The sequence below is a fragment of the Raphanus sativus genome, chromosome 5 (assembly GCF_000801105.2).
Source record: "Raphanus sativus cultivar WK10039 chromosome 5, ASM80110v3, whole genome shotgun sequence".
Taxonomy (NCBI): domain Eukaryota; kingdom Viridiplantae; phylum Streptophyta; class Magnoliopsida; order Brassicales; family Brassicaceae; genus Raphanus; species Raphanus sativus.
The window spans coordinates 39,865,154-39,880,262 of record NC_079515.1 but is presented as its reverse complement, the minus strand read 5'-3'; the positions used below and the strand labels follow the sequence as shown (position 1 = coordinate 39,880,262).

General features: G+C 40.3%; 5 protein-coding genes across 9 annotated transcripts; all 5 read right to left on the bottom strand.

Moving 5' to 3' along the window:
- Window positions 1–221: 221 nt before the first annotated feature.
- On the bottom strand, window positions 222–3,368 carry LOC108862379 (E3 ubiquitin-protein ligase RGLG1). Its single transcript, XM_018636485.2, is given in 12 exon segments — window positions 222–579; window positions 669–834; window positions 939–1,066; window positions 1,173–1,278; window positions 1,393–1,472; window positions 1,550–1,647; window positions 1,745–1,858; window positions 2,003–2,017; window positions 2,020–2,145; window positions 2,261–2,345; window positions 2,438–2,752; window positions 3,147–3,368. Coding segments are annotated over 11 exon segments (1,371 nt in total). The 5' UTR covers window positions 3,147–3,368; the 3' UTR covers window positions 222–441.
- A 366-nt stretch (window positions 3,369–3,734) lies between these two features.
- LOC108861588 (glucuronokinase 1) lies at window positions 3,735–5,555 on the bottom strand. 2 transcript variants are annotated; one of them, XM_018635489.2, is made up of 6 exons: window positions 5,256–5,555; window positions 4,962–5,111; window positions 4,683–4,871; window positions 4,486–4,602; window positions 4,220–4,380; window positions 3,735–4,146 (listed from the first exon to the last, which is right to left on the bottom strand). In XM_018635489.2, the coding sequence occupies exons 1-6, from the start codon at window positions 5,475–5,477 to the stop codon at window positions 3,906–3,908; spliced, it is 1,080 nt and encodes a 359-aa protein (XP_018490991.2). In that variant the 5' UTR covers window positions 5,478–5,555; the 3' UTR covers window positions 3,735–3,905. The 2 variants fall into 2 exon arrangements, with proteins under 2 accessions (XP_018490991.2, XP_018490992.2); XM_018635490.2 differs by lacking the exon at window positions 4,962–5,111 and having other exon boundaries at window positions 5,256–5,553.
- Window positions 5,556–5,758: 203 nt separating this feature from the next.
- LOC108861584 (cell division control protein 48 homolog C) lies at window positions 5,759–9,190 on the bottom strand. The gene is made up of 9 exons (XM_018635486.2): window positions 8,183–9,190; window positions 7,514–8,091; window positions 7,266–7,418; window positions 7,071–7,187; window positions 6,878–6,982; window positions 6,651–6,716; window positions 6,305–6,562; window positions 6,071–6,211; window positions 5,759–5,998 (listed from the first exon to the last, which is right to left on the bottom strand). Exons 1-9 carry the CDS (start codon window positions 9,105–9,107, stop codon window positions 5,903–5,905), a joined length of 2,439 nt encoding a protein of 812 aa, XP_018490988.1. The 5' UTR covers window positions 9,108–9,190; the 3' UTR covers window positions 5,759–5,902.
- Window positions 9,191–9,648: 458 nt separating this feature from the next.
- On the bottom strand, window positions 9,649–12,275 carry LOC108861589 (SUPPRESSOR OF GAMMA RESPONSE 1). Its single transcript, XM_018635491.2, has 6 exons — window positions 11,920–12,275; window positions 11,391–11,523; window positions 11,108–11,294; window positions 10,542–11,017; window positions 10,207–10,437; window positions 9,649–10,115 (listed from the first exon to the last, which is right to left on the bottom strand). The coding sequence occupies exons 1-6, from the start codon at window positions 11,925–11,927 to the stop codon at window positions 10,071–10,073; spliced, it is 1,080 nt and encodes a 359-aa protein (XP_018490993.1). The 5' UTR covers window positions 11,928–12,275; the 3' UTR covers window positions 9,649–10,070.
- A 393-nt stretch (window positions 12,276–12,668) lies between these two features.
- Window positions 12,669–15,004, bottom strand: LOC108861590 (putative glucose-6-phosphate 1-epimerase). Of its 4 annotated transcripts, XM_018635494.2 has the most exons (9): window positions 14,829–14,966; window positions 14,485–14,611; window positions 14,303–14,377; window positions 14,025–14,081; window positions 13,781–13,938; window positions 13,520–13,651; window positions 13,331–13,433; window positions 13,158–13,257; window positions 12,669–13,066 (listed from the first exon to the last, which is right to left on the bottom strand). In XM_018635494.2, exons 2-9 carry the CDS (start codon window positions 14,560–14,562, stop codon window positions 12,849–12,851), a joined length of 921 nt encoding a protein of 306 aa, XP_018490996.1. In that variant the 5' UTR covers window positions 14,563–14,611; window positions 14,829–14,966; the 3' UTR covers window positions 12,669–12,848. The 4 variants fall into 4 exon arrangements, with proteins under 4 accessions (XP_018490996.1, XP_018490995.1, XP_056866849.1 ...); XM_018635493.2 differs by having other exon boundaries at window positions 13,520–13,938; window positions 14,865–15,004; XM_057010869.1 differs by having other exon boundaries at window positions 13,520–13,938; window positions 14,485–14,704; window positions 14,829–14,985.
- Between the last annotated feature and the right edge of the window lie 105 nt (window positions 15,005–15,109).

The window sequence follows — 15,109 nt, the reverse complement described above, 5'->3', positions numbered from 1 at the left end:
GGTTGAGTTGAATTGGAGGATTGTTGTAGGTTGAATCGAAGAGAATCCATAAAAGTATTTTTCTGGTTTTTGTTTTCTATAAAAGGAAAAGCCTTGGTAGAAGATAAGAATCAAAGTAGAAAGAAAGTGACCATTTTTTCTGATTTGGAGAAGAAAGGAATAGTCTGAATATATCTAGTGCCAATGGGCCTTGTATTGGGTATTTTAGCTAGACTTGTACGGGTTGGAAATGATAGATAATACAGAAGCAAGCAAAGCATCTTTCGACAGATCAATCAATCAACAGAAAATCAAACTTGCAACCCAAGCAAAGTAGCTAAAGAGACAACAGAACAGCTAAGTTTCTGAATTCAATCAAAGAACAAAAGAACATTTTGTTTTTTTTTTAACAAGAAAGTTGTGAAATATATTTGAAGAGGATGGAGCCTAGAGTTGGTGCATTTAGTAGAGCTTAATTCTGGTGTGGATGGGTGCACGGCAAATAGGACACACCTTAAGGCCTGGACCGCATTCACAACATGTCTGATGGCCGCAACCAAAGGCCATGTTTTTAGGATTGCTCAGACATATCGGGCATAGCTGCGTTCACAGGGCATATTAACAAACCCAATTTAAGAGTATTTCAAACTTTTCATTTTTGGAACAGAGTCGACGTTTCTAATATTTACCTGGTTGTCGTCCATACTGCTGGTCATATTCTTGCTCTCCATCGGAAAAGTAGGTACACTCGGTTCATAACTCTGTATTGGTGACGGCTTGAAGAATGTTGCTCCACTCTGCAGTACCGCCGGAGGTGGAAGTGGGATTCTCTCTGGGATACTCCCATTTCTTCGCCTGCAAAATATGCCAGGAGGACAAGAAGACTAAAGTTGATAAACAAATTTCGTAGCCGTTTCAAAGTTTTTGCCTTTTTTTTTTTTGTTTGGTTAACTAGTTACCCTAAAAGGCCAAGCTCGATGGTGGCTTTGTACTGTGGAGGAATCTCCATGAGAGCAGAGAGTGCGAACTCCGTCTCCTTTCGAGACTGCTCTTTGTTCTTTGACATGATCTCAGTGAAGTTCACAAACTATAAACAGATGAAAAAAAAAAAAGAGAGATGGGGCAAAACGGAAGAATCAAATCAATTATGTTAACGAGATGAAAAAAACAAAGAAAAAGGGAGGTAATGTTACTTGGAAGTTATCAAAAGCTCGGGAAGGTATGTTATCATCAAATTCCTGCATCATGTCCCATGGTCCATCCCCCACCCCGACTAACACTATTGACAAAGGAAGTGTACTACCGACACCAAAAGAAAAGAAAAAGGAACGAATTACTTAACACACCTACAAAAAAGAAAATAAAATTGAAACACAAAGTACTGTAGTAGTAGTAGATATTATTCACACAAACCTTGCTTTCACAATTGCATCAACAGTCCTCTGTTCCTGGGGACTTAACTGCCCATGTTCCGTATCCACACTTCTTGTTACCTGAGATTGATTGATATCCTTAGATACAGAGAGATCAGAGGTATCACATATCACAGCTTAGGAATTAAAATATTAACCTGTCCATCGGCTATGATCACTAACACATGGTATTGGCCACTACTCTGCTCAACAACTGTCATCGCCATTTCAATGATGGGAGCAAAAGATGTTGGTCCTGAATAATACAAATACAATTACACACGATTCTAGATACTTAAAGTTTTCGTTTAACAAGGAGATAAGAGAATGCTTAAAACAAAAAAGAAACCTACCTGCGAGCTTAAGGTTAGGGACAATATCTCTGTAGCGAGCCAAAACTTGCTCAAATCCATTAGAGGATCGACCCTCTGGATAGAAACTAAACACGTCTTGATCATGAGTTGATGCTGCCAAAAGAGATGATGAGATTAGGAGTAGGAGTAGGAGGAGAGTAAAATGTTTGACCATTAATTAATAATCTGAAATAAACAAAAGACACCAAGTAAGCAGTGTGGGGGGGGGGGGGGGGGGGGGGGGGGTGATTGAGTTACCGTCACCAAAACCAAACAAGGGATTAAGTTATCGTCGTCAAAGGAGGCTAAGGTTCGTCCAATGATAGTGATAGCTTGCTCGTAAGGATTGGGAGTATAGGTGCTGATATGATGCAAGCTTTTCTTATTAAAGGACTTGGCGCCTGCAGCAGCACAGAAACCAAATGATGATGATGATGATGATGATGATTAGCCTAGCAAGCATGTCTTCTCCTTGTCATATAAGAAAGAAAAAAAAAAGCTCAAACCAAACAAAACCTGTCCACTCATTGCTTTTGGTGAAATCAATACCGAGGATAAGATTAGAGGATTCAAGACCTGCACGTCCTAGAGCCTCTGACACCTGTGTAAATCATCAGAGTGAGTGACAAGCTAGATTCATATTTCAACACCAAGTGTTTTGTGTGTACAATTTCAAAAAGGAAAGAGGCAAACCTGATGTAAAGAGGCGTAGTTATCGGATATTTTGGAATACCTGCGATCAAACTTCTTCGTATCAGTAGGAGGATGAGGAGGGTGTGGGGGAGGATAAGGATAAGCATAGCCTTCCTCTTGAGTATAAGGAGGAGGAGGCGGCTGAGCACCAAAACTGGGAGCAGGAGATGGAGAAAAAGAGGGTGGAGGAGGATAGTTGTAGCTGCCAGGTCCAGACTGAGGATAACTTTGATGAGAAGCCCATGTTGTTGTTGTTGTTGATGATGACGATGGCGGCTCTTGCCTCCAATCTTCTTTAGAATTCCCTCCTCCCATCTAAAAAATACTTTACTCAGATTTTAAAAGAAACAAACAAATAAACTAAGGGAAAACACACACAACATATAGGAGGCGGCGGCGGGAGTCTAAATGAAACTTGTAAAAGAATGAAAAGAAGAAGAGATTCATTCAATCACGACTACTAATCACCCACTCAATTACTACATAAATGATCCATTCAACTTTGGACGACAGCAAATATATTTCATGATAAAAGCCTACAAGGTGGCGACGAGTGTACCGTACCCTCCCCCTTCCAAGTTCCAACTAATATAAAGTCAGAAACTACACCAAATCATCCCCCCCCCTTTCCCCCATAGTGGTGGTGGGAGTTGACCTTTTAATCAAATCGATTGACAACTACAATTAGATTTAAAAACAAAATCCCAACCTTTTTAGTATATGTCAAACTCCGTCTACCATGACAAGTAAGACGACGCCATCAACAGATATCCCTTCCTCTCTCTCTTTGTTGGTCAAATGGATGTATTCCAATCCCTACTCTAATTCAAAATAATACTTCGCCTAACTTTTTTTTCAAAAACCAATCTAATCTAACCTCCACCTTTTTCTCTTTATTGTTTTATGTTTCACTTTCACGTTTCAATCATCAACTCAGAAAAAAAGTATGTACATCATCCCTAATCTATACTAAAAAGGCCTCTTATCCAGTAAGACAGGAGGAAACTTCTAATCAATCTAACAATATTTATAGAAAAAGTTGGCCCAGCATATTATTGCTGAAGTTCAAAGCCCAGACCGACTTTTTCATTCTTTTTTTCTTGTCTTCATGTCTACTTTATATATTTCATTCAAAGCCCAGGCCCATAAATGCATGTTGTGTACAAAAAGATATGGAATGCAATATTGAATTTTTTTTTTTTGTTTCTTGCAACATGATTTCTTAATGTTTATAGTTTTTTTTATTCATAATGTATGTATATTTAGATTTGTGTAATATATAGTTGTACACAAAAAGAAAAAGAAAGAGCAAGAAAATTGACAAAAAGCGTGAAAAACTGTATGTTGAAAAAAACAAAACAGAAAAGATTAGAGGATATAATAAACCAAGGAAAAGACCAAAGACGTAGAACAATGGAACTAAGAACATAAAAGCTCACGTGTAATGTAACTGAGGCTGTAAGAAGACTCAACCAAGGCTTTGAATGTCAGAATCATTCAAGCATGAAGGCGCAATCTTGACCGGCTCAAGTATGAATCCCGATTTGCGGCATTCTTCTTCCAGAAGCTTCACCTGAGATGGACCGTCAGGACAGAAAACCACCACTGCTCCTCCACTTCCAGTGAACTTTGAAGCTGCACCAACCCTCCTTGCAATTTCCACCATCTCTATGTTCATCGCTCCTAAGCATTCGTCCCCAAACATCTTCCTACGTACAGAGAGTAATGTAGGTGAGTGAGTATGTAGGTTTCCGATTTCTGCAATCAGATATATATTATTACCTCCGAAGGTCGAAGTTACGGTTCATGAGTTCGAGGAGCTTGGGATGGTCCTTTTTGAGCAATGCAGTTCGACCTTGTTCTGCTAGGTTTCCAACTTCTTCCATTGATTTAATTATCAACTCATCGCCATCTAACCATCTTTGTCGAACCCTACTATGTACCTGCAGTGGTAAATTATCAAAAAAAAAAAAGAACATGTAAAAATAGCGAAACTTGTTACTCACTCAACTATATACGTCCCTGAGTTGTAGTTATTTAAAAGATACCTTGCCGGAGTCGCTAGGATTCTGAGCATAGATGAGATGCAAAGGGGGAAGGAGAGTGATATCCATGGGAGTGTAGATCCCATGTCCAAGTTTATCCATGTGCTCCTTACTAAAATCCTGCAAAGGTACAAAAGATCACACCAAGTGATGATGGAACACAAAAGGCTCTATGTATGTATATAGGGGAGGGGACTGACCATGTGAACAAGACCACCATAGACCTGAGCAACTCGGTCCTGAAGACCAGCGACAATGCCAAGTTCTTTCTCAGCATTGAGAACAAGGTTAGGGCGAACTTGTAGTTTGATGAGATGCCTGACGTTGTAGAAGTCAAGAAGGCAGCTAAGAGCAGCGGAGACAATGGCGCTGGAACCAGAAAGCCCTGTCTGGAACATTAGAAAAACAAAAAAAAGAAGCAGAATTCAAATTGAGAAGGCAGGAAAGAAAAAGAATATCAAACAGTGTACCCTACCTACCTGCCTAGGGATATTGGTGTCGTAGGAAAGAGAGAAGTTACGGTGATGAAGGTGAATGGAATTATGTTTGCAATAGTTACGGAACACTTTACAAATTGCCATTAGCAGCCTTACACCACCGTAATACCCTTCATTTTCCAACCGTTTCACCTTTAAAAGCAAAGCAAAGCAAAAAGTACCCAAAACAAAAACAAAAAAAAAGTTAAAAACTAATTTCACATATGTATATCCAAAAACTAAAACTAATTTTCATATTATAAACTAATTTCACAGATTCGAGATGGAAATGAGTACAAGATGGTCAAAAGAGGTGAATTGGACGAGATCGTGGAATGGATGTGGCTTTATTATCATATGTTCCGATGGCTCCAGCTTTACTGACGCCCAGAAGTTTCCTATTGTGAATGAGATTGTACGCCCCAAGTATACATCGCTTGGATTCCCCAGAAACCCGATCCGAGCGAACGACCTATGCTCGATCGCCGCCGTTGCCGTGGATCTCGGATCCTGATCCATCTTCTCCCCCTCCTTGCTGCTGCGTTTTCTTTTTATTTATTTTAGCAATATCCCAACTTTGTATCGATCGATCGATCGGGTGCTCCGTCTATTTATTATATTTTGTTTAACACACGACTCTTAGTGGGTCCCACTATAAGCTACGCGATGGAACATTTGAAATTATTTTACTACTCTTCTACGGTTATTATTTGAATGTTGGCTCTCTTCTTCATCTCCCTCCTATATCTTAACCTGTTTACTACTACAAGATTCCCCGCTTGTAATTTGAAAGACAACACTTGTTGGAGGAACCCCACACAAAACTTGATCATCTTAACATTACGTGTCTCATGTTGTAAAAAGAAAAAAACAAACATATGGCATCATATCCCTCGCGAAAATGGGAACATTTTATAAATTAAGATATAAGTCCTTTTTCTTTATTACTCGAGTGCAAAAGATGATCCTACGTTGATTTGCTCCATCTTGTTGCTGCTTCTTTGTAGCTTCTTTGGTAGTTCCTCGTAGTGTTTTATTTGCTGCACATACACCCAAACAAAAAATATGAAAGATTCTTTTTCACCTTCTAACAGAGAGCATTTTATGTTTACCTGTTTGCTCACAGATGGTGTGACTAAGGACAAGGCCTGCTCGAAATGAGTCATCTTGATGGTGCAATCACTTAAATCTATTTCTTCATCTTCACTTGACTCGAATTTCTCCTTCACTGCCACGTGTATCGCTTTGTCCATCTTCCATTTCATCAAAATTCAAAACCAACCATCAGAATAATTACTACACAACATGGTAGTAGCAGTCTCATGATTTTCAACAAAAACAATTACCAGGTTGGCGAGATCAGCTCCGCTGAAACCTTCGCACTTGTTTGCAATGGCATCCAGATCAACACTCGGATCTATGGGTCTCTTCCTTGCGATAGATTTCAGGATCGAGACACGCTCATCCGCGTTCGGGAGGGGTACATACACTAGATTCCCAAACCTACCCGGTCTCAAGAATGCAGAATCCATCACATCGGGCCTGTTCGTAGCTCCGATTACATATACATTGCGTCTCTCTCCACCGTCCAGTTCAGTAAGAAACTGTAAATAAACATCAAAGAATCAACGCTTGATCTAAAGATTCAGGGTTTTGCAGCATTCAATATAACCAAGAAACCCTTTTTATCACCTGGTTCAAAACACTTTCAACAACCGAACCACCTTCTCTCCCACGACTTTTTGTCAAAGCATCCACCTGAAATTCAAAGACATTAACTCAACTCGTGTATAACAAGACACAGACAGCTCTTGTTAAACTTGCATAGTTTGAAAAATCTTCTCAATATATTATTACATGTTTGCGTTTCTAGCCAGACTAAAAAAAGACTGTTCAAATTAAGTGAAACAACCACAAACCTCATCAAAGAAGAGTACACATGGCGAGCTTGTCCTGGCGCGCTGAAACAAGGTCCTAATACCAAGCTCGCTTTCTCCAACGTATTTATTTAGAAGTTCTGGACCCTGCAAGCCAACGACACAAGATAGCAAAAAGATATATATCACATTATGCAAAACAAAATCTAGAAAAATTGTGGCGTGGAAGTCAGACCTTGATATGTATGAAATTAGCTCCTGCCTCGTTTGCAACTGCCTTTGCAACCAACGTCTTGCCACAACCCGGTGGTCCATAGAGCAAGAAACCTGTCTCTAAGGTCGCCCCAAAAGCCTAAACAAGATACAAAGCCAAACATTCAGACACTAATGGAACAAGACCAGGTAACGGTGGCAAGGGTTTTATTACTACCTTATAGATCTCTGGATTTTTGATAGGCTTGACTATGTAATTGTTGAGTTCACTCCGTAGATGGTCAAGTCCACCAACATCACCCCATGTTACATTAGGCACAGTAGAGAAACCTTCTCGTGTTAAAGATCCCTTTACTAACTTTACTGCTTCCTGGTACGAAATAAAAGAGAGAACCTAACAGAGTCAGGAACCTTTTTTTAAGTGTAGAACGTTGTAAGCATTGAACAAGTATCAGGCATCCTCACCTCGAAATCAGACATTCTGACAAAGAGCTTATCCAAATCTTCTTCTGACCAGGGCTGCCTCAGCCAAGATTTATCATCCTCGTTGTCACCAGACAGTTGCAATTTTCTAGAATCCTTGATCCTCTTAATGGCAAGACTGCCAGCCATGTTAGCTACACCTTCCAAATCAGCACCAACAAAACCAGGAGTCAAGCGAGCGATTCTTTTCATGTCAAAGGAACCTTCAAGTCTAAGTCTTTGGACAACAACAGAGAGTATCTCAGCCCTGGCATCTTCATCAGGAACGGTTAGAGCAATCTCACGCTCAAATCGGCCACTTCTCCTGAGAGCAGGATCAAGAGCCTCAGGCCTATTAGTAGCTCCAATGACGAGAACATATCCAGAACTAGAATGAGCTTCATTTTTATTACGAGGGCCATCCATACAAGTCAATAATTGAGTAACTATCCGCTTCTCCATCTCCCTTTGCTGGTTCTCTCTCTTGGATCCAATGGCATCAATCTCATCGATAAAGACAATGGAAGGCGCAGTCCTATAGGCTTTAGAGAAGAGCTCTCTAATATTCTCTTCAGAAGCACCTGGGAGAGAGAGAGAGAGAGAGCATAGTGTGATTAGTAAGTACAAGATACATTAAAAGAAATGAGATTGGAAAGGGGGGATAGAGAATACCAGAGACACCAGAAACGACTTCAGTGGCAGAAATCTGATAAAAGGGAACACCAACTTCATTGGCAACGGCATTGGCGAGCTGAGTCTTACCACAGCCAGGGGGACCATGGAAGAGAATACCGGGAGGAGGCTTGACTCCCACAGTGTTAAAGGGAGGAGGATTGAGAAGAGGGAAGAGGATATAATTCTCCAAATCATCCAACACTTGTTTAATCCCACCAAAGTCTTTAAAAGTAGGTCCTCCTCCTCCTTTAAGCACCTCGGAGGCATTAGGAGTTAAGGGACGAGAGAGTCTAGGAGGTTCCTTTTTGAGGCGGCCACCCATTGTAGTCATCATCTTGTTTCTTGCTTTGTCGTTGGTAACAGTCTCAAGTTCGACATTAATGGGTTTCTTGGGGGCGGGGCTGGGGCTGGGGCTATTCATCTTAGCGTAGTTATCTCGTAGGCTGTCATTGATCAAATCGAACCTTGGGCTCAACTTCTGGCTGTATATGGCGTCCTCGGAAGTGGAGATATCGCCACTGTCTTCCGAAGAAGAAGAAGACACTGAACGCTCCTTGTTTCTCCTCTTGAGATGGGATTGCTCAGCTCGCAGCAACTTGTCCTCTTTCTCATCAACACGTCTTGGTTTCTTCTTGGTCTTACCACCATCATCAGAATCATCGCCATTGTTGTCATCTTCGTCTTCGTCTTTGGAACGCTTGTTGTTGGATCGGGAAGTAAGGACATGTCTGACGTTGAGGAGAAGCACTTGACGGGTCAACCTGGCGAAATTACCGTACCTGGAACGAAGGTCATCCACTATTTCCTCCGCCGTTGCTAATTCTTTCCCGCACGAATCCATTACTTGACTCAGATATCTCCGATTTATTCCTCCCCCCATACCTCCTCCTCCTCCTCCTCCGCCGCGACCTCTCCTCACCATCGATATGGCTTCAGTCTCAATCTTCTTCAATACCAAAGCTAGGTCTAATTTGGAGGCGCGGAAAAGCTTATAGCTCTCAAAAAAGGGAAAGCCCTAATTTAAGATTCTGCTCCTACTGAAGAAGAGAAAATGTTATGAATATCATTTTAAGAGTGGTGCTTAGTCTGATTAATAATTTTATTTGGAGGTAATAACGGGATATTATCAGAATATATGGTCAAAATGGTAAATACCAAAATATATTTTTTTAACACTTGTTGTTCCGACCTTGCTTGACCCAAGACAAAACAGAGTGAGTGACCCACAAGACAGTCATCAGACAGGCAAAGTTTGGGAAGAGACTAGTTAACCATTACGAAAAGAAACAAGTTTTAGAAAGACGACATGAGATTGAAACTGTCTTTTATTTGAAGGAAAGTTGATGTGGTCATATATTAGTAGCTCTGTTAATCCTCCATGTTGTTTTCGTTCAAGCTCTTTTTTTTTTTTTGATCAAATAAGCTCTTTGTTTATTCTTCACCACTTAGCCAAAAAATGGAGCTTGAAAACAGAACATGGCTTAAACGTACAAACAAACAGAACATGATAATCAGAAGATACTTATAACAGTTGTTTAGACCTTAACCGAAACAGAACAGAGTGAACCACAACACACAAAGCAAAGTAGTACACAAAATGTCTTTCTGAATTACAATCAAGTGAAACACAGTAGGAGATTGAAATTGTTTATTCCAGGAAAAACTTTCCGTGGATCCGAGAGAAAATTTGTAGTCTGGTAATTCGCTCAAGTAAAACTGATCACAAAGATATATGACTTGAGAGCTTGGCAGACTTCAAAGTTTTCTCCTTTTTTTTTTTTGTATTTTCTTTAATACACATTCTAATGCTTTTGCCTCTTCTCCGACATGTCTCTACGTTTATCTGATAAAACGTCATTTGAATTTTAGCAGAGCAACAATCCAGTCACAGCCATCCCATCCAATTCATCAAGCTATCCTGTGAAGCTAACTGCAAAATCCACCCACCCCCAATGATATCCATAATCAGCATCCAAGTTCAATGATCCCTCTTCTACAAAGTGATTAAGTTTGGATCTTACAGTGAGGAAATCAGGGGGAGTCCCCAAATCTGCATTCTCCAGATCTGAAAGCGCAAAACCATCTAATTCCCCGAGGCTAGGATTGGGGAGAAGCTGGTTCTCCCAAACAGATGATGCTTCGATGCTTTCATTGCATGTCAAGTTATCTTCACTAACCTTTACACCCACCACATCTTCTTCCCTTTTAGCTTTCTTGGACCACAAAGCAGCTTCTGGAATGCTGTCCAGTCCCTGATTTTAACCACAAGATGAAGACATGGACTTTTAGTCTCTAGTTAGAAAAACATAGCGCACAAACGATATTTTTTTTTTTATTATTGAATGACCTGACCTACCTCATAAAATGGATCAAACATCTTGTCATCATCAAAAGCTTTTTCATCTTCAGCAACAACACCATCTAGAGGTCTAGGTGGTGTAGGAGTATTCGTCATGGGTGTTGTTGGGCCACCTCTAACCCCTGAAGAACTCTCCCCTTCATCCTTTACTTTCTCCTTCTGATATGTGATCTTTGAAACAACATACTCTCCTCTCTCGTTCCCTTCCGTACCCAGATGGTACTGGTGCAGAACCCAGTTTGTTTTCTCAGGCTTTGATCCGTTTAGAGCGCTCTTGTAGAGCACCATTATCTTCTTGCAACCCCTTTGCACTCCGTTGAGCAGCACATGCTTGGTTTTGCCTGTTTTGTGCCACCTAACTGGCTCCTCGTTCAGGCATGTGGGTGTGATCTTTCTGCGTTTCCTTTGTCCTGTTCCATATGCTTGAACAGTGGTGTGAAAGAAGAAGGCACTTACTCCATCTTTGTTTGCACCTGCATAGCTCTCAAGCAAGTCAATAAAATTGGACCAAAGAGAGACTAAAAAAAAAAGAGAAGAACAAGTATTATTATATAGATAGATACCAGGAAGGTTTTCAGGGTGAGTGTAATTGATTCCAACATCTTCAGTGACTGGGCGAATGAACTCCTCGATAAGGACGTGGGGTTTAGAGGCACCAACCCCACATTTAGCTTCCAAGAACTCGATGATATTCTCATCAGTTGGCTCGAACTTGACACCTTTAGGAAGGCCAGGGCATGGAACCGGCACCTGAAAACGAGAAAAAGTCAATCATTCATCAGAAGTGGTCTGCTGTTTGAGAGGAGACAAGGAAGTGTAAGTGTGTGTGAGAGAGATTTCACTCACATTGGAGTTGTCAATGCGGAAATAGCAGTTGGGGCACTGGATACAAGCTCCACTGTCTCTGGTCTGCAAAGGTGAAGAGAGAGAAGCATTCTTCACTTTGGAAGCCATTCCTGGGCCATCTACAATCCAAGCACTGTGATATATATATATGATACAAAAAAAAAAAAGTTGAGAGCTTTTTTTTTAGTTATAAAGAAACGAAAGAGATTTGATTATCATTCAAAACAAGAAAAACCTAGGGTTTTCTTCTTAAAGCAGTTAGAAGCAAGACAAGGAATCTCACGGAGCAGAACAAGTCCATATATATCTCATACATTACTTGAAAATGAAAGCTATAGAGACTAACGATAAAGACGATGCCCCCTCCAAACTAGAAGGAACTTGTATAAAATCTCAATCTTTCCGATTTTACTAATTCCCAGGAAGGAAAAGGAAAATCGAAATCAGTTCAGGGCTTAGGGGAAATCTGGGGCTTAACATTAATAAAGAGACAAACTTTGCTACGAGTTCTAAAGGAGAGAAGCTTTACCTCGCCATAGCTCCCGAAACAAACAAGGAAAAAAAACAGAGAGAGAGAGAGAGAGAAATATATAGAAAGGCTTTGAGGAAGGATATCCACTAGGCTAAGTAAAATGGACTGTATAGTGAACGCGCGCGTGAGGACAGGACAATAGCAAGACCAAGTCTACCGTGAGGAGTAGAGCGGGAGATTGGTGTTTTCCAAGTCCCTCGAACCTTAGCTTCGACCAAAGCTTCTCTTGAACACAATCGACTTACCTCAGCTTCGTTCACCACTTTTCTTTACTCACCTAGTTTGGTTCGGTTTTCCAGCCTCGGGTTCTTATTGTTTCTCTGCTACCACCGAAGCACTTGGCAGCTTCGGTATTCGAGCTTAATGGCTAATATTTTTTTATATAAATTATTTTAGTAGGGACACACTGCCTTGCTCACCAAGCCAGAGACACATTTTTCCACCGTAATTTCATATTTATTTTTGGTTTAAAAAAGAAGAGAAAAATCAACAAAAACAAGAAAAAGTTGAGGATGGGCAGTTCACATTATGTTTTATACTAAGTACTAACAGTTATAAAGTTTTGTTAAAAAAAAAAAAACACAAAGACTCTGCTACAAGTAACATAACACCATTATTTATAAACTCATAAAACTGCAAACGAAAAGATATATGTGATACAAATGGATAATGGACAATGACTTTATGAATGGTGCTATATAAGTTATAGACACAATCACGATGATAATATTTGACGAATAGGCCCATATAAAGAAAGTCTTTTGACGGACGGTCAAACACAGTGTCAACGCTACAAAAAATATTACCGTGACCTCTCTCTTTCTTCTTAACAAATTCAAAAACACCTTTTGACACTTGAGAAGAAGCTGATAATGAGATGGTGTGCTTATTATTGTTTCTTAAATCAAAAAAAAAAAGAAAGGGGATCAGCTATCTCCGTAAAGAACCTTGCGTGGATCAAGCTGTCCGCTGCAGTAGCTTGACGAGACGATAGAGAGTTCTTGTCTGCCTTTCCACTCTTCACCAGGCTTCAACAAAACCTGAGGTTCGATAGCTCCAGAATCTACACACAGCATCGTCATGTAATCTTCATCCCCCATATCAGCTATGCTCTTTGCCTTTTTGTCCCAAGGGTTCCACACTACTGCTCGTTTTTCCATGTTCAAAATTCATTAGAAACCAAACTCGAACAGAAGACAGAAAACATTAGTATCTTTTAATGCGCATGCATATACCTGCATTGGGCATGCCTTCCTTTCGCAGTTCGATGGTTCTCTTCCGCTCATGGTCTATGACCGCAATCTTCGTTGGTGTGTTCAAGTACACCCTATCAATCTGCAACCCCACTGACTCTCTATTATTACAGTCTTGTAAAAAGAGTAAAGGGAAAACAATGACTGATACTTACCTCACCGTCAAAGGTAATTGCGTCTGCTTGCTCGGTGAATCTTTCTTTACCCTTCAAGTTGTCTAGATAATCAAGTGTCTCCAGACCCTCAACCCGTACTTCACTGCCAATTCAATACCCCCCCAACACATGAAGTATTACTACTAGTCAAAGAGAGGAAGGAAGTAATCTTTAAGTTGAAAGGCACACCTTATGTCCGATACGTGTAAGTAGTTTCGAAGAGCAAACATGAAAGAGAATGGCTTTGAGTCAATGTTCCTCACACGAGGGATCAAAGTAAGTTTCCCAAAGCTGATAGAGATTCGTACACGGAGTTCAAAGCTGCGCCGAGAAATTATGAAGTTAGCATAGCTACCCAAAAGAGATGAAGCAGAGGAATTCAAAATATCAAAAGGCATAGAAGAAGAAGAAGATGAGAAACAGAGAAAAAGATGGGGGTCTGCCACGTACCTGTGAGGCCAGATCTTGAGGTCATCTTCGGTGGACTTGAGAATCAGATCAACAGATGATTGTTTGTTGGCAGGAGGCAGAGGGGAAGGATCGTCATCAAGAGACCAAAATCTGTTGCGGGCAAACCCATGTCGCTCAAGTCCACCAAAGTTTCCAAACTGCAAAGAGTATCATTCACTGATGGTGGGTGGTAACAAAAAAAAAAAAGAAAGATTCATAAAAAGTGAGGGGTGAGATGGGAAACCTGAGGAAAGCAAACAGGTATTCCTCCTCTGATGATCTTGGGAGGCATATACTGAGCCTAAATGAATAAAAATAAAAATACGAATTAAAAAAGCCTGATTCACTCATTATCTTGTAATCTAATGCCAAAGGATACGAAGTAGAAAGGAAAGGGAACATGGTTTCCATCTCTACCAGCCAGCATATAAAAGTGTACACATGACAGAAAATGAGATCATAGTTATGGAGTGAAGCCAGCACGAGTTTAAAACAAAAGATGGAAGTGAGTAGAGGGCAGACCTTAGTGCTCATAAAAAGAAGTTCTTCCCTCCTTTCATTTTTCCAAGAGATGACCTGTCCTCCAAACAGAAGCACCTGTAAAAAAAAAAAAGATTCCATCAAGCATTCAAACACAAGTTAAGTTGCAAACATACATTCAAAGAAATAGAGAGTATTGAAGAGAGAGGAAGCAGAAAACCAACCAGAGCAGTAGATCCGCGAGGCTCATTCAAAAGAATCCGGGACGATCCATCCACATCGTTGCCGAAATTCAAAGGCATTTTTATTCCTCTTTTTTTTCTACAACAACCTTCACTCTCTTCTTTTTAACTACAAACCACCAAATCTTTCAATTTTATAACCAAACACCAAACCGTTTACCCCTATAACCACGACGAGCATAAAGAATATACCCACCCACCCCTTACAGTTTTATCATTCATTAATCAAAATCGGAATCAATTCCGCCAAAAGGGCAAATCCACCACCAGAATATTTATAAAATATAAAATTAATAAAGGAATAATATTAGAAGAGAATAATCAACCTTCTGGAACGAGATCCAGAGAGAGAAACCACGCACCGGAAAATGACGACCTTGCTTCTACTCTGATTTCGAAGAAGACGAAGAAGGAGATCCTTCCCTTCCTTGTGCGTATTTGTAGTCTGAGAGAGAGAGAGAGAGAGCTATTCCACTTCTCAACAATAACTGCCACGTGCGCTTTGTTTCTTCTTTTCCCTTCCTTTTACTACTAACGGAGTACTTTATAATTAAATCTTTTACTGGTTAGTATCCCTATATACTAAAGCACAAGTCACTCAACAAAT

Coding starts and splice junctions, on each gene's coding strand:
- LOC108861588 (XM_018635489.2), bottom strand. CDS start 5,477: ATGGATCAGGATCCGAGATCCACGGCAACGGCGGCGATCGAGCATAGG. Junction 5,112..5,255: donor TCACCTCTTTTGACCATCTT/GTACTCATTTCC, acceptor TTGCTTTTAAAG/GTGAAACGGTTGGAAAATGA. Junction 4,603..4,682: donor ATGGTGGTCTTGTTCACATG/GTCAGTCCCCTC, acceptor GTACCTTTGCAG/GATTTTAGTAAGGAGCACAT.
- LOC108861584 (XM_018635486.2), bottom strand. CDS start 9,107: ATGGTGAGGAGAGGTCGCGGCGGAGGAGGAGGAGGAGGAGGTATGGGG. Junction 6,717..6,877: donor GTGTACTCTTCTTTGATGAG/GTTTGTGGTTGT, acceptor TTTGAATTTCAG/GTGGATGCTTTGACAAAAAG. Junction 5,999..6,070: donor CACCATCTGTGAGCAAACAG/GTAAACATAAAA, acceptor GTGTATGTGCAG/CAAATAAAACACTACGAGGA.
- LOC108861589 (XM_018635491.2), bottom strand. Junction 11,018..11,107: donor TCACCCTGAAAACCTTCCTG/GTATCTATCTAT, acceptor AGAGCTATGCAG/GTGCAAACAAAGATGGAGTA. Junction 10,116..10,206: donor CTCCCCCTGATTTCCTCACT/GTAAGATCCAAA, acceptor TGGATTTTGCAG/TTAGCTTCACAGGATAGCTT.
- LOC108861590 (XM_018635493.2), bottom strand. CDS start 14,562: ATGCCTTTGAATTTCGGCAACGATGTGGATGGATCGTCCCGGATTCTT. Junction 13,939..14,024: donor TACCTGTTTGCTTTCCTCAG/GTTTCCCATCTC, acceptor TACTCTTTGCAG/TTTGGAAACTTTGGTGGACT. Junction 13,258..13,330: donor CAATTACCTTTGACGGTGAG/GTAAGTATCAGT, acceptor GTGGGGTTGCAG/ATTGATAGGGTGTACTTGAA.